The sequence below is a fragment of the Leptonychotes weddellii genome, chromosome 14 (genome assembly GCF_054177405.1).
Source record: "Leptonychotes weddellii isolate Sample4059 chromosome 14, ASM5417740v2, whole genome shotgun sequence".
In the NCBI taxonomy this organism is placed as follows: Eukaryota; Metazoa; Chordata; class Mammalia; order Carnivora; family Phocidae; genus Leptonychotes; species Leptonychotes weddellii.
The window spans coordinates 7,028,706-7,045,429 of record NC_138382.1 but is presented as its reverse complement, the minus strand read 5'-3'; the positions used below and the strand labels follow the sequence as shown (position 1 = coordinate 7,045,429).

The 16,724-nt window shown below is 42.7% G+C and overlaps 1 protein-coding gene across 2 annotated transcripts in view; it reads right to left on the bottom strand.

Annotated features, from left to right (window-relative positions):
* Positions 1-1,220: 1,220 nt before the first annotated feature.
* Positions 1,221-16,724, bottom strand: part of LOC102732378 (histone-arginine methyltransferase CARM1-like) — a 218,199-nt gene continuing 202,695 nt past the window's right edge. Inside the window, exons 10-13 of one of the 2 annotated variants that reach the window (XM_081802795.1) lie at positions 16,497-16,586; positions 14,527-14,664; positions 5,850-5,939; positions 1,221-1,856 (exon numbers count right to left, since the gene is read on the bottom strand). In XM_081802795.1, the coding sequence (XP_081658921.1) occupies positions 1,847-1,856; positions 5,850-5,939; positions 14,527-14,664; positions 16,497-16,586 (328 nt within the window). In that variant the 3' untranslated portion in view covers positions 1,221-1,846. Of the gene's footprint in view, positions 1,857-5,845; positions 5,940-14,526; positions 14,665-16,496; positions 16,587-16,724 lie in introns of those variants that run through there. The other variant, XM_081802796.1, reaches the window with a different exon arrangement.

Here is a 16,724-nt window from a genome sequence, read left to right as displayed (position 1 = left end):
TGTGGCATATATATACAATGGAATATTACTCAACCATCAAAAAGAATGAAATCTTGCCATTTGCAATGACATGGATAGAACTAGAGGGTATTACGCTAAGTGAAATAAGTCAATGAGAGAAAGACAATTATCATATGATTTCACTGATACGAGGAATTTGAGAAACGAGACAGAATCATAGGGCAAGGGAGGGAAAAATAAAACAAGACTAAACCAGAGAGGGAGACAAACCATAAGAGACTCTTAATCTCAGGAAACAAACTGAGGGTTGCTGGAGTGGTTGGGGTGGAAGGGATGGGGTGGCTGCGTGGTGGACATTGGGGAGGGTATGTGTTACGGTGAGCGCTGTGAATCGTGTAAGACTGATGAATCACAGACCTGTACCTCTGAAACAATACACTGTTTATCAATTAAAAAAAAAAAAAGGAACGTCTGCCTTGGGTGTGGGTGGCGTTGGCGGGACAGAAATACAGTGTTCCTGCAGTGCAGGGTTTCCCAGTTTCTGCCTACTCTGCTTGAAAGGTGATTAGGAGGTTGTAGGCCTGATTCCATAATTACAATGACTCTGAACTTCAGGATAAAGTTATGTACTCAAGCAGTGTACATTTACTGAGCACCTTTGATGCATGAGACATACCCTTAGGCATTGTCGGAAATTAAAAAGTGAATCCGACTCACTCCAACCCACAAAGACATTGGTTAATAGAAGACGTGTGTGTGTGTGTTTAGGATATGAGGGGATACAGAGCTGCAAGAAAGGGTTAGACTAAGGGAGGGACAGGAGATGTGTCAAAGGCAGGAAAGCATCCTTTGAGTGAGTGTGGAAGGTGGCAGAAGGCATGGCAGTGAGGGTTCACTGGATGGGAAGCCCCGCAGTGATGTAAGGAAGACTGTTGGGCTGGATAGAAAGGCAAGACTGTTTCAAACGGAGCGGCCAGAATGAGCCAAAGCAGCACAGTGGAAAGCTCCCAGCTGTGGGTGACTGACTGCCTGGTGAGGACATGTCCTTGTGGTTTTATTCCAGTTTCTCTCCCTTCCCCACCCGCGAGTGAGAGGGCTGCTGTGGGCTTCATTAGCTTGTTGTGCTGATGTGACATCCATTTTCATAAGAGTTTTCTGGGCCAGGGGAAAACCTGCTCTTTGCAAAGATCATCTTTCATCACCATTTGACGTGTGACATATAACAAATGTCTTAAAGTAAAGGAGAGGCCCCACTGGTATCTCGCACTGTATATTTTTATTGTAAACCTAAAAGAACTGACAAAGGTTCCATCTTTATTTCCTTAACTACATACAGATTCATCAAATATTACCAATGAAGAACATTCCTGACGTCCTATTATTCCATTACACGAATAAGGCAAAAATTCTTTAACACATTGCTGGGCTAGAAACTAGTGTTGATTGGTTGAAACTGTGAAAACAGCTTAAAATTGTACATAGAAGCTCACTCCTAACATGCTCTTATGTTATGTCACACATACGCATACATATAAACATGAGGTAGGGTTTTGTTAAATTTCTTTTGTAAATGCTTCAAGAATGAAAGCAGAGCTGTTGGCTTTACTAAAACAATAATAAAGAGAAACCACAAATTGAGAAAAAATTGTTCTTCAGCGACATGCGGAAAGCTGTAAAGAGCCAGTCTAAGAAGCACCAAGAAACAGACTTGTCAATAAAATGAGGATACACATTTTAGAGTTAGAAAAAAAATATGAATTTAAATCAACCTAATAATCATCCTTGTAAAATTTACAGTGCATATTTGGAACATGAAATATGAACTTGGATGTTGAGGGACTTCTCAGGCCTTCATTTTACTTATTGATTGGCTTGTGGCTATCTTCTAAGCAAACCTAAAACAGAGAAGGTGATTTCTATGATACTGAGTAAATAGGTTCCATCTCGATCCAAAGCTCGCGGCAGGCAAGCTAGCTGTGTGTTCTCGTCCTCTCCCTCCCTCCTCGTCCCCTCCCCCTCCCTCCTTCCCACTCCGTGCCCTTCCTGGAGTTTTTATGGGCAGCCTTAGATCTATATTTACCCACTATATTTAGTAAGTTTGATTATGCATAGCCTAAATTCAGATCTGAGATGATGATCTAGATTTTTGTTCACTGAAAGAACTTTTTCTTTTCTTTTCTTTTATAGGTTTACAGCAAAGATGAAGGACCAACTTATTTCTCGCTCTTCCTGCTATTCGGTAGGCTTGTTTTGCCTCAGGCCTTTGCCCTCACTGTGTTTTTGTAGAAGGCTCTGCTTGCACATCTGCCCATGCCAGTTGCTTCCTGACATTTAAGTCACCACTCAGTTGCCACCTCTTCCGAGAAGCCTCCCAGATTACTCAATGTAAACAACACTCACATCCAATCCCTCGCCACTGTCCGGCCCAACACTCTGTTTGTTTTCTGCTATCCCTTTATGCAGTTTTGGGTTTTTTGTTTTGTTTTTGGTAAGTTTTCATGTCACTGAGAAAAAATTTTACATACAGTAAAACTGACCCTCTTTATTGTAGTTCTGCAAGTATCGACAAATGCATCCAGACACGTCCTGCCACCAGGACAATCAAGATACAGAAAGTTCCACTGCCCTGAACTGTTGCCACATCTCTTCATAGCTAACCCTTTCTCAAGCCCAGCTCTGAGCTAGTCTTTGTATCCGCAGTGTTGCCTTTTCCAGAATGTCATATAAGTAGAATCATATATTATGTAGCATTTTGAGTCTGGTTTCTTTCACTTTCTTTAGCTTAATTTATTTGTGACTCATCTGTATTATTATATGTATGAGTATTTCTCTCCTTTTCATTACTGAAAATCGTTTCATTGTCTGGATGGATCATAGTTTGTTTATTCATTCTCCATGAGTTGATTCCAGTTTTGGTGATTACAAATAAAGCTGCCATAAACATTCAAATACAGTTTAATTTCAGATGTATAAATACCTAGGAGTGAGATTGCTGGGTCATCTGGCAAGTGCATTTTTAACTAGAGAAGAAACTGGTGAACTATGTTCAAAAGTGTCTGTATGATTTTGTATTCCTACCAAGGATGAATGAGAATTCTGGTAGCTCCACATCTTCACCAGAACTTGGTATCATCCAAATTTTCATTTTAAGCCATTCTCATAGTTGTGTAGCTGTATGTCATTATGGTTTTAATTTTCATTTCCCTGTTGGATAATGAGGCTGAACATTTTTTTAAGTGTTTATTTGCTGTTATATCTTCTTTGATGGAAGGTCTGTTCAAATCTTTTGCCCTTAACAAAATTGTCTTATTATTGGGCTTTTTTGAAAATATTTTATCATACATTCTTTCTACATTCTGGATATTATTTTTTTTCAGATATGTGATTTCCTAATACTTTCACTCAGTTTGTAACTCATCTTTTCATTCTCATCATGTGTCTTTCAAAGGTAAGTTTTTAATTTTGATAAAGGATTTATCCTTTTTCTCTTTTCAGGAATTATGTCATATCTAAGAAATTTTTGTCTAACCCAAAGATCACAAAGATTTTCTTCTATGTTTTATTCTCAAAGTTTTATATTTTTAGGTTTTCTGTTTCAATCCGTGATCCCTTTTGAGCTAATTTTTATAGATGGTGTGAGATATGGGTGGGAGGTCACTATTTTTATTGCATATTGATATCCAATCATTCCAGCACAACTTTTGAAAGGCTGTCACCTCTCCATTAATAGTCTTTGCAACTGTGTCAAAATCAATTGACTGTAATGGTGGATGTTCATGTTTTTAGTAATTAACTTGTTGATCTTGAGATGTTTTTAGCATGCCACATTAGATGTTTTTAGATGGTATCAGGGATCAGACAAAAAACAAAAATGAATCTTTTGTTTTTGTGTGTAAGTCTATTTTAAGCCCTAAGAATGGGTAGAATAAAAAGCAGGTGGAGAGAAAGTTACTTATTTTGATGGAAAATTACCAATAATTCCTCTGGGTAATGCCAATTATTTTAGTTCTCCAACACACACACACACACACACACACACCCCTGTGCTGCTTTTCAGTTCCTCAATAGCAGATTGGAGTTGACTGTCGGGGAGCAGAAGGGCATTACCCCAGCTGAACATTAACTGAGCATCTACTACATGCTAGGTGCTCTTCAGAGATTTGGTCATTTAGCACATATCCTCATTGAAGATACTGAGGCCTAGACATTAGGAAAGGGTTGGTGAAAAATAAGAATCAAGATCTGGAATTCCCAGGGGAGTCACATTTTTAAGCACCCTTATCTACTTAATTAATTAAATACATCAGTCAGCCATGGTGCTGAGTGACAGAAGGGCATCTGCTGCCCCCCCCCCCAACAGTCTGTGTGTTTGGACAGTGCTGTGGTCTTGAGTATCACTGAACCTGGACCAGCCCTCACTCTGACCTTGTAGCCACTGTGTTGTGTCTTTGTGCAGGGCTGGCCAAGGCCAAGGCCCTTTCCCCGTGTTTCCTGGTTAAAATCTTGTTCTTCTACGATGAAGTGAAGTGGGACTCAAGAGTTACTAGTTCACGTGGTTCTTGCACTCAAAATGTGGGTTTTCTAAAACCCCACGAAAATTCATTTTCTATCCCCAAATGCAAATGATTCTGTCTGGAATGAACTACAGATCATCATCTATTTACTTACTGAGAGAGTAGGAGCGCAGAGACCAGTAAGCAAAGGGAGAAAGACAGGAAACTAGCAATTACTGAACACCCATTATGTCAACTGTTAAGTACTTGGACATGGTATGAACATCCTTGTGTTGTTTATCCCATTTCACAGATGAGAAGACTGAGGCCTAGGCAGGTCAAACTGTCCTAGTGAATAGTCAGCATGTTCTGGGGCCACAATCTGTGCCCTTGACTTTACGTGACAGGACTGTGTAGGGGGATGGGAGTGAGAACTCCCCTCCTCCCTCAGAATTAAAAATGGCATCCACATCCCTCAATGGGAATAGGCTTTAAAGATTCCTACTATGTGTGACAACTTGCACACAACGTAAACAATGGCAGCCTTGCCTGTTTTTCTCCTCCCACGCGTCAAGGTCACCATTTCATTTTCCCATCTCTGCCAAAGAATTCCTGGTTTGGTTTCCTGTGTTTCTTCTTTTTATGCTTTTCAGTACTACAGAGACAGGATGCTTTGAATAAAAGCCTTGGGAGACATTATAATATGAGGGAAAAGTCGTTTTTTTTTTTTTTAAATAAGGAAGTCAAGAGTGACAGTGTCCGGTGGTTTTAATTGTGGGGTTGACTTCATGTGTGGATTGTGAGTGGGCTCATACTGACTAGGTGTAAAGATGGGGAGTTTTTCCAGAAACATCTGTCGTGTCCATCTCATTGTGGCAAGTTCTTTGTATCAGAAAAAATCTGCAGAGCTTCTAAAGAGAGGTATGTCCTGACTTACATTATCTCAAAAAAGGTCTCAAAAACATGTTTTCAATGGACTTGATGTTTTAGATGTATTGGAATAACTGCTACATAAAATCATCCGTTAGTGAGGGAAGGTCAGAGGAGCCCAGATTTAAACTCCACATTTTGCAGATGAGAAAACCGAATGCCAGAAGGAAGTGACTTTGCCTGAGGTCACACAGCTCATTAGAGCTCAAGTGGAATGAGAGTTCACTTTGTAGGACTCTCCAGTGCTCCCTGTTCCAGGATTAGATTGGCACATATTGAATTCCATTTAATGGAACAGAAAACATGCAACTCCATATCTCAAGATCCAAGTCTCCTCAGAGAGGAAGTGGGGATGCTTTTTCTCCTCATAGGAAAGATGGAATTAGTCTGACTCTCTTTACCAGGTCATGAGGTCAGTTGAGATTTTATATACATGGGTGTGAAATGGATGAGAGCATTTCTTACCTAAAGAAAGGATTCTTTAAATCGAGGATGTTCCCAGATCTGAAGCCTGTCTGGTTTACCAGCGCCACAATCTGAATGTCATAGCTCTGTCTGGATGGCAGAAAACAAAACAAAAAAACCATCATTTGACAAGACCGGTTATCTTCACAAACCCTGAGGGTGCTTTCTACACATACCTACCTGATTCATGAGTTTTGTTTTGTTTTTTATTAACCTAATGTATTATTTGTTTCAGGGGTACAGGTCTGTGATTCCATCAGTCTTACACAATTCACAGCACTCACCATAGCACATCCCCTCCCCGGTGTCCCATCACCCAGCCACCCCATCCCTCCCACCCCCCACCACTCCAGCAACCCTCAGTTCGTTTCCAAAATCTATCGTGAACTTACCAAATTCATGAGGGTTTTAAGAGTGCATGGGTGCCATCTTGTATATGGCCATATGTGTTTATCTGGATGCTACTAAATGTTTATTTGTTAGAAGACTTTGACAGTTATAATCTCTTGATCTAAAAAATTACCAAGTTAATGGTGTTTCTGGTTTTACCAAGAGCAATGACAGAAATGGCTTTAGTTAACAGAGGTACTTCGTGAGTTACCCATTGATGTACCAAAACAATCTTAATTGTGCAAAGACTGGGTAAGTTAAAATCTCAAACTGACAGAAAATCTCAGACTGACAGTTGACAAATGTGATTGATTTTAAGAGGCCCCAGATGAAGACTCATGTAATTCCAGTGAGAACTGGTTGATAAGAACAGCTAATAGGACATATCCTTGATGACTAAAATGAAGGAATTATGTTTATGGGATCTTTATTAGTCATATATATGCTCGCTCTGCCTGCCACTCCCCCTGCTTGTGCTTCTCTTCTCTGACAAATAAAATCTTTAAAAAATATGTATTTCTTCAGATGATACAGTGTTACATATTCACTGTAGAACAGAAAAATAAAGAAAAATAGAAATTAAATAAAATAATCCATAACATCACTGGACAAAGATTCTTCTACTCTAGAGTATTTTCTTATCCATTTTTTATAAATGTAAATTTTTAATAAAATCATCTAAAGTATTCCTTCATATGTCCTAATTGGATTTAACATAAGCAAGCATTTATCCTCTAATTCCTTTTTAAAAAAAATTTATTTGGGAGAGAGAGAAAGCAAGAGGGAGAGCATGAATGGTGGGGAGGGGCAGAGGAAGAGAGAGAAGCAGACTCCCTGCTAAGCAGGGAGCCAGATGCAGGGTTGGATCCCAGGATCCTGAGGTCATGACCTGAGCCGAAGGCAGATGCTTAACTGACTGAGCCACCCACATGCCCCATCCTATAATTCTCGACAATGTATTTTTCAGTATTATTATATGGGTATAGCACAGTGTATTTAATAATTCCCCACTGTCAAATATTTATATTTTTATAACATATTATAAACACGTAGTAACATATTATTACTTATAGTAACAAAAATTTAATTTTATGACAGAAATTCTGCTGTAAAGAACGTTCTTATAATACATCTTTACGTCCTATCAGTGGTTATTTCCTTGGAATAAATTCTTAGTGTTAGACTCACCAGGCTAAAGCACATAGACATTTAAGGTTCCAATACCTACCGCTAAAATGTCTTCCAGAAAGTGGACTGAATTACTTCCTCACCTACAAAGTATAAAAGTGCTAATTTCATTACACATCTTCCAATCCCTAATATTTTAAATGTTTGGGGTTAACATATTATTATTTTAATTTGAATTTCCTTGACGGTTTGGCTTCTGTTTCAAATTCCAGAAATTACTAAGGGATACAAAGGCCACCCTGTCATTACCAATAGTGGCCTGGGAAGGTGTATGTATAATGTCAGATCCCATGAAACCCGTAACTCCAGTTCTAGATTTTATCGGGGCCAATTACAAAGTAAGAGGGAAAATTAAAACAAAAAAATCAACGATGTCCTTTGATTCTGTTTCAACTCCTATAATTGACCCCCAAACTACTCTGTTGTAAAATGTTTCTTCCGTGATACCCACATCCAGTAGTTCACTGCATGTGATACTTGAAGGTAGATGCGGGGAGAGCAAGACACGGAGACACCGAGCTCCTCAGGAGAGGGGCAACCCCTGGCCATGGAAAGGCTGAGCAATCAGCCTCACAGGTAAGTCAGGGAGGGACACACCTGCATATTTTTCCCAAAGGAAAGACACCTTCTTAACAATATTTGAAGTAATTAATATAGGACTTAAAGCAGAAATGGGGGACCCCGAGGTCTGTGCAAACGTGTGTGTCCACGGATGCATACAAGGCACAAGAGAGACCTGTGTGGCCCCAGGTGTGGTCGGGAAGAGTGATCAGTAAGTTCCTGCCACAGGGTGTTCTGCAAGGCTCTTTTCAGAACGCTAGATAAGATAACACTGTCACTTTATACTCACTTCTCTAAACCCACTCCTCTCCTTGACCCATCCTCAGAGTCCTAGCTTCCCTCATGGAAGGCAAAAAGAGCTTCATGTCATGTTAGGTCATGGCTCAGCGTGGTGAGTGAGAGCTGAGATTTGTTCTCAAAGCCCTTCCATGTGCACGTGGGGGCGATGGGGAGGATGGTTGGGCAGGCTATTTTGATAGTGATTCATCTAACCAGGGGAGAACGTGCCCTTCCCGAAGTCTGCAGAAAAATCATGCGCTCTTCTATCCCAGGAGCAGTGTCATCCTAGCACCACGACACCCAGGAGCCCAACTCCAAACTCCGTAATTAATGTGCAACGTGGATAAAGCAACCAACAACAGAGAATCTTGGGGCGCCCGGGTGGCTCAGTGGTTAAGCGTCTGCCTTCAGCTCAGGTCATGATCCCAGGGTCCTGGGATCGAGCTCCGCATCAGGCTCCCTGCTCGGTGGGAAGCCTGCTTCTCCCTCTGCCACTCCCCCTGCTGGTGTTCCCTCTCTCACTGTGTGTCTCTCTGTCAAATAAATAAATAAAATCTTTAAAAAAAAAAATGGAGAATCTTTCAAGACGGTGTATACAGGATCCTAAATAACTATTAATTCTTTTGAACCAATTATGTAGCAATGTGTATTCTTTTAAAAAAAACCACAAAAACCTAGTTCTTTGCCAGACTTAGTCATTTTATTTTTTTTTATTTTTATTTTTTTTTAAGATTTATTTGACAGAGAGAGACAGAGCGAGAGAGGGAACACAAGCAGGGGGAGTGGGAGAGGGAGAAGCAGGCTTCCCGCCAAGCAGGGAACCCGATGCGGGGCTCGATCACAGGACCCTGGGACCATGACCTGAGCCAAAGGCAGATGTTTAACAACTGAGCCACCCAGGTGCCCCAAGTCTTAGTCATTTTAAATCTACAGAGCAAGTGACATACGCAGGGACATACTTTAGTTCAACGACTGAGCGCAAAATCATTGCTTCGTATACCAACATTTCTTTCGTCATCAAGCAGAGATTGGAAACTTGAGAATAACATATGTAGGGCATGTCTTTCTAAAGAATGCGGTAATTCATGATAATTTCGTCTTATTAGAGGAAACAGACAGTACAGTAGAGGGAGAGGCTTAGTGCTGACCACCAAGGAAGAAGGGAGATGGAGAAAGAGAAGTGACAGGAAGCTTGGGGAGAAAATGGCCCAAGTCACCGAGGATGTACTGATGGTGAAGGAAGGAGATAGAACTTCAGTGGTATAGACCCCACCCCGTTTTCTTCAGCGGGGTTTGACCGAGCGTGCCGCAGGGAGGATGAGGGATGACACACTGGGGTATGGAAGAAAATACGGAGCTCTGATTTTTAATTTTGTCAGCCCTAGGACACGAACGCAGTTGTTCACCTAACACCTACTGAGCACTAGCGAATTCACCAGGTAAACGCTGGATTCTAATCGCCAGCAAAGAGTTAAGGTACATGTTAGGCTCACCTAGTTCCTCAGGTTTTGCTAAGGTGGGATGGTTCAGTAAGAGTCTGATTATGGGGTCCAACATGACCGAGTGAATACCAAGAATGTGATGGACACATGGGCCAGAGCTATAAGAATCTGAGGAACACTGAAGAACAAAGAAACGTCACGTAAAGCTGTGCCAGCAAATACTCTTACTTTACTGCACCGCATCAGACACGAAAGCTTCCCCTACAGTTCCTTCTGATGCAGCTGTCCAAACATATAGGTATTTGATGGAGCAGTTCAGTGATGACCATTAGGAGCAGCATTTGGAGCTTCAGAAGCTTTAGCTCTTTGGTCAGCATTTCTCCTAGTTTCATAAAACAAATCTCATTAAACTCCCTATAAACCAAATTCCCTGGCAAACCTCAGTACAGCAGACCCTCACAGAGATCCAAAAGTTGTTTTTTTTTTAAGATTTTATTTATTTATTTGACAGAGAGAGACGGAACATGAGCAGGGGGAGTGGGAGAGGGAGAAGCAGGCTCCCCACTGAGCAGAAAGCCTGATGTGGGGCTTGATTTCAGGACCCTGGTATCATGATCTGAACCGAAGGCAGACACTTAACGACTGAACCACCCAGGCACCCCAGAGATCCAAAAGTTTTAAGTTATGTTCCAAAAAATATTGGCCCAGGGTAAGTGGATGAGCTAGACCCAAAATCAGCCTATGTATATATATATATATTTTTTACATTCATTCTTTTTATTTTTATTTTTTATTAGAGAGAGAGAGAGAGTACAAACAGGGGGAGCAGCAGGTAGAGGGAGAGGGAGAAGGCGGCTCCCCACTCAGCAGGGAGCCCGAAGTGGGGCTTGATCCCAGGACCCTGGAATCATGACCTGGGCCGAAGGCAGCCGCTTAACTGACTGAGCCACCCAGGCGCCCCTACATTCATTCTTTTTATTTCTATTTTTGTATCTTATGAGATACATGCTACATAAATTTCTATGTGTGTGTGTGTGTGTGTGTGTATATATATACAGAGATATCTATGCATGCGTGTCTATAGTATATAAATGTTAAACATACATATATATACATATATCTCTATATCGAGCACTTCGTCTTATGCTATTATTATTGTAGTATATTCACATAATTAAGAGATAAATGCTAGTATACTTGGGAAGATGCATATATAAATGTTTTTACTCATAGGTGCACATGACCAAAAAGCTTCATGGACACCACTTCTGTGAACCAGAGGGATATAAATTTCATGAAGTTCCTAAGCAAGGTGGGTTCTGTTTGATCGTCCCAAGCACCAAAATGAATGACAGCCTCAGAATGACGGGGAGTCTGTGGACAAGAAAACGCTAACAGTACAATCATAAATGGTCCTGGCTGGGAAAGAAAAGGGCAGCCACTGCCCACACCCGTGTGGGTGCTCTCCCAGGAGGCCCGAGCTTAAAAAGACTATTTGACAATAAGGAAGGGGGTGATCCTCTGCAAAGGCAGGACAAACAAGTAGCACCTTACCAAAAAGAGCATCAAAACACTGACATTCAGGAAGTGCTGAGGGTTGTAGAAAATACCAAGGAAGAGAAGAACTTTAAAGCAAGAACTCTGATGAGAAATAATATGAGAAAGAAAGAGAATACGCAGGAAAAAATAAGATTTTCTGTGGACCTACTGTGTATTGATGACTATACTATGTTCTCTCCTTTAACATCTGCCAAAACCTGGTGACACAATTACTATAATTTGCTGCTAGAGAAATTCATTAACTTGTCCAAGATCACTCAAGCACCAACGACATGCAGAGGAGATGGGACAGAACCAGGATGCATCAGACTCCCAAACCTGGCTTCTCTCACTACACCAGGGTGCTGGTCTAATATAATGAAGAACTTCCTCCCTCCCGCCTTCCTCCCTTTCTTCTTGCTGCAAAGTATTGTGGGCTCATAATATCTTAGGCGTCTTCTTTCAGTTGTGCCAGATGAAATTCTTACTAAGAGAAGGACCATCAGTTATGACTTCTTCATTCAGGTGGTCATGCCACATCTCTGTTGAATCTCTGAAGCATATGAAGTGAGGAGGGATAAGACTCAGGCCTTCTTTCTGGGAAGCTCACATAAAGACAAATACTAGCAATATAACATCTGTGCGTTAAGAAAGGGACAGAGGCCTGGAGGAGCCCAGGAGTCACGACACAGGTATGTGATGTGAATGGTTTGCCTCTTTCTTCCCTACTAGGGGAACAAAGGAGAGGAGGGTAGAAAAATACGACTGATGAGGATGAAACCCTAGATATGTTAGAAAAAAGTAATGAAACAATAAGATGGTTTAAATTCACTCACCTAATTATACCCTAAGGCACCTTAACAAAGAAATATTTGAAAGCAAAAGAATGTTAAGCAGAAAAGGCAAGTCCAAACTGCAGGCTGATGCTGGGTACTGTCCCTGAGCAATTTTTTTTTTTTTTCCTGTAGAACTGGTCATTAAATAGATGGTTTATGAGGATTTAGGGAGAAAGTGGTAACTTCCAGGATGAACATGGTAAAAATCAGCATTTTCCACCTTTGTTCCTGGAAGCCATCCCCAAACAAGCAGAATAGAAAGACACTGCAGACCACAGACCTCCTTTTCTGTCTAACCAGGAGAAAGATACAATCCGCCCGCTCTAACTTATGCATGAGGGCTACAAAAGCAGTTAATTGGTTGTAAGCCACATGGGAAAAAGCACAGAAGTGCAAAGCGAAGCAAGAGAGCCCAGGGGCAGCCCACCTCAGAGAGTGCTCCCCAAAATACAGGCCCTGAAGATGAGGAGAGTTTTCTGAAATGCACAAGTTTTAGTCCTTGTTTGTAGCATCTTGGGCAGGAACTGGGGCAGGCAAGGCTCCTGGGCGGAGACATGTCCAGAACTGCAACACGGCAGATCCACCTAGAGACGCACAGAACAGCCATGCTTGCAGGAAGCAGGATGCCTCTGCGGCCGCACCAATGGAGAGAGAGCGTGAGGCGAGGAAAACAGACCACGGGAGCACTGCCATGTCTCTCCCACCACAGGAACGCCTTTCTTGTAAATCACTTTCCAGAAAAGTTCCATGAACTTTCCAGAGGGGGAGGACTTAGAATCTCAAACAATTTAAAAATCACTCTTATAGGAGTGAGGAGTTGAGGATGGTAGCCAACGGAAGAACACTGGGAGGATTCTGGAAGAACTCTCCAAATATTTAAACAACTGCCGTGTGGAGGTTGGAACAGACCTCAGAAGCAGAAGTAAGATAAATGAGTACAGTTAATAGGAAGTGGTAGATAGGATTGACAGCAAGAACCATTTTTTAATCATCAGAGATGTCTAAAGTACATGACATCAATAACCAAAGACCATATGAAAAGTTACTTAACCTTAGGAGTAAAGAAATAGAAACCAAACAACCAGATGCAACTTCCAAAAATGATTTTTGGATCTATCAGATTGGCAAAAACCATAAAGATCTGTAATGGGCAGTGCAGGGAATGATGTGCCGAAATGCACAAGGCTGTCCACTGCAGTGTGAGTGGAAGTTGGTGCAACCACTGAGAAAAGCAGTATTTGTCAGAGTGCAACATATACATAATCTTTGATCTAGCATTTCCATTTCCAGGGATCTCACGTAGAGATATTCTTGCCACTGTGTAAACTTCCTGTTCAAGGATATTTAGTGCAGAGTTTTTTGTAATGGCCAAAAAAGGGAAACACCAGAAGCAACTCAAGTATCAATCAATCAGCGATTTTAAAAAAGACATGTCGTATATCCATTTCTGATGCACTACTAAAATGACAAAGCAGTCTATCTGCACAGATTCAGGACTCACTGTTAAGTGAAAACTTAAGTTGGAGACTGCTAGTTTAGTCCGCTTATAAAACAGCAATAAAAACCCCATGACAATTTTTGCTTAGTACATGCACAGAAAATCGCCTGAAAGGATTTGGAGCATGGGGTCACATCTGGTGAGTGGGGTGAGGGGTGGCAGAGTGTGTGGACTCTAGACACTTTTGTAGTTTTGAATGTACTTGTGAATGTGTTAGGTTTTTGTAATGGAAGAAATCGAGACTTCAGAAATGCAAGGGTTGATATGTGAGGTGGTGAGCTCTCTGTCGCAGGAGCATTCAAGCACAAGCCCAAGAAGCAGGGGGAGGTAGGGAGGGAAGGAAGTGGAACAGGATGACCTCTGAGTACCCTTAATATCCGGAGAGTCCTTGAACCACTCTGTGATTCTTTTCTCCTCTGATTTACCCAGGAGATGCTCCAGCAAGGTGAAAGAAAATAGAGCATTTTAAAAATGAGAGAAATCAAAGTAATCGCTGCCGAGGCCTCATGAAACCATTACCAGAGGGAAGCGGCCAATCCTGCAGTGCTTGTCCCCCTGGGTACAGATCGATGTTGCTGTGCTAAATTTGGGGGGGTGTGGCTAGCTGCAAGGAAGGCCAGGAAGCTGACGTGGGATTTAAAGCACTTGATAATTTGAGCCTTTGGCAAGCGCTCCCATGAGCGGATGGATGCCCTCCCTTCCTCCGCGGTCAGGTGGAGAACACTGCCCTTGAGTTATCCCAAGCTCCCCATCCCTGCCGCCCTGAGCCCAAGGGGGACGTCTGCCGGCTGGGTCCGTAGCTGAGTGCACCTGGCAAAGTCAGCCAGGCTTTTGTAAAGCATCCCGTCCATGTCTAGGTGCTGGAAAGGCTCCCACCTCCTGCACCCCCTTCCCCATAGGAGCAGCATGCAGAGGTGGTCTCCCGTCTGTACTCTCCTGCTTACCGTCTGTTGGCTACAAACAGCACTTTCCCTGAGAGGGTCTCTCCTTCTTTGGCAAAGAGAGGAGTGTGAAGAAGGCACCGCACCTGATACCAATGAGTCAGAGGCTCAGTTGGGGCTGTTGACAGCCAAACTGTTACCCTGTGGGGCAAGAAAAGAGTGAAGAGCCAATCATGTTTCCAGGCCCAAATTTAATGGACTGCACTGGGGACCTGGGCTGAGAGTTGGTTTCCAGGGTTTTCAACTCATGGAACCCTCTGAAGAAAAGGATAGCTCAATTTAGGTCATTACCATGTGCTGGGTCTGCACCAAGAGCTTCATGTATATTATCCCACTAAGTCTTTAAAATGACTCAATGAGGTAAGCCCTGAGAGGTTAAAGGACTTGCCCAACGTCACAAAGAGGACAGCTGGAGAGCCAGGCTTCAAAGTCGTGGACTTGGCCACTCAATCAATCTGTACTTCTGAATCAAAGTTCATTAGAAGCCCAACAAGTAAGAGAGTTCAACTGGGAAATGATTTGTTTGAAAAGCGTCTGTCAGGGTGAGAAGTCTGGAGTCTGGACTCTTCACTGTTTCATGCCAACCTGTTCAGGGAACCTGATGGGGCTTCTAGAAGCCAGAAAAGCTCCTGCGGCAGATGGTCTCTACAGTCCTTCCAGCTCGGACATCCTGCATGGGTATGTTTAAATGGATATTCTTCCTTTCATACGAGGAGGTGAGAACATCTGGATGTGCCTCCAACACCAAGGTCACCTGTCCTGGGCTCAGGCTGTGTCTCTGGTTTGGATGGAGTAAGGTGCTCCTCCAGGGTCCATTTTGACTTGAAGATTTTGGGGGGATATCTGACAAAATTTAACCGCTCAGTAATATAAACCACTTCTAGATCAAAATATCCTCAGGCATATTATGCAGTAGAACACAAATTTTTTATAGCTTTTTAGGATAAAGCATTTAACTTCAAAGAAATTCTCCCCTTGGAGCAGGCCACTTGAAGCTTATCTCCCTTGCTCCTGCAGGAACAAATTCACTGGGGGAAAGTCGGAGAAACAAATGCATGGATCCCTTGGACAAATACGCTTCTGTGCTGTAGGAATGACTCGTACATCCTTTTCTTTCTCTCTGATTGTCAGCCCAGACGAGGCTGCCAGGGATCCCCTCCTCCCTGAGCCCCCCAAGCTCCCTGAGCTTTACCACAGACCCACGGGCCCTTCTCCCTCTACAGAAGCAATGACAAGCCTGGATGTTTCTATAAGGAGTAGAGGAGAGTGTACTGCAAAAGTTTTCCTTTTGCCTGGTCATGGGACCCAGAGCAACTGTCTTTACTCGTCGGACAGCACGAGAAAGCCTGGCAAGAGAGGAGGGGAGTCAGGACAGCAGATATTTGGAGGGGGGTCCCAGGAATGGCGCAACCCTTACATGGAATACCAGACACTGAGAGTCAACTTGTAGGTGGTCTTTCTCCTCTTTTCCCTTAACCTTTCAAATCTTTTCAGGAGGGGTAAGGAGTACATGATGAAAAGGTCACCTAATGTGGCCGTTAGCATTAGCAGTCCATGCCTGCCTGTCATTAAAGAAGGGCTCTAGTCTGAGAAGCTGAAGGTGTGAACCAGAGTGGGGGAAGGTAAGATTCTGGGTACACCCACACACAGGAGGTTCTGTAACCAGGACGATGCCATGGAAGCCAAGGCGGGAGGCTTGGGGTCCTTCCCACCACCTATTCTGGAAAAGACCAAGAGGGGCTGATGAAGCCCGGATCCTCTCTCCTTCCTTCAAATCCCAATCCAATTGCCTTCAGAGGTTTCACAGTATTTTAGCCAGGGCTGATCTGACACCATGGAAAACAGTCTCATTTCGACTGGGCCCTAAAATTTCAAAGTTGCGTTCACATCGGTGCTTTATTTTCTTGACACCTAGAGAAGTGAGCATTATGGCACGGGGCCAGAGGAGGCCCAGAAGGGGGGGTGATACCTACAGAGATCCGACAAAGGCCACGTCAAACCAGAACGCCAGGCCGTGGACGAGGCCGGACTGCGTCAGCTGGAACACAAAGGGGATTTCTACTCTGCAAGGAAAAAGAGAGAGAGAGCAGAAACACTTGGAATTATTTTTGTTGTTGTTGACAGGAATACAAGACACATTCGTGAGATCAGCCAGAACATTGCCAGAATATTCTCTTCCTCTCTTAAGCACTCTGGCTCCG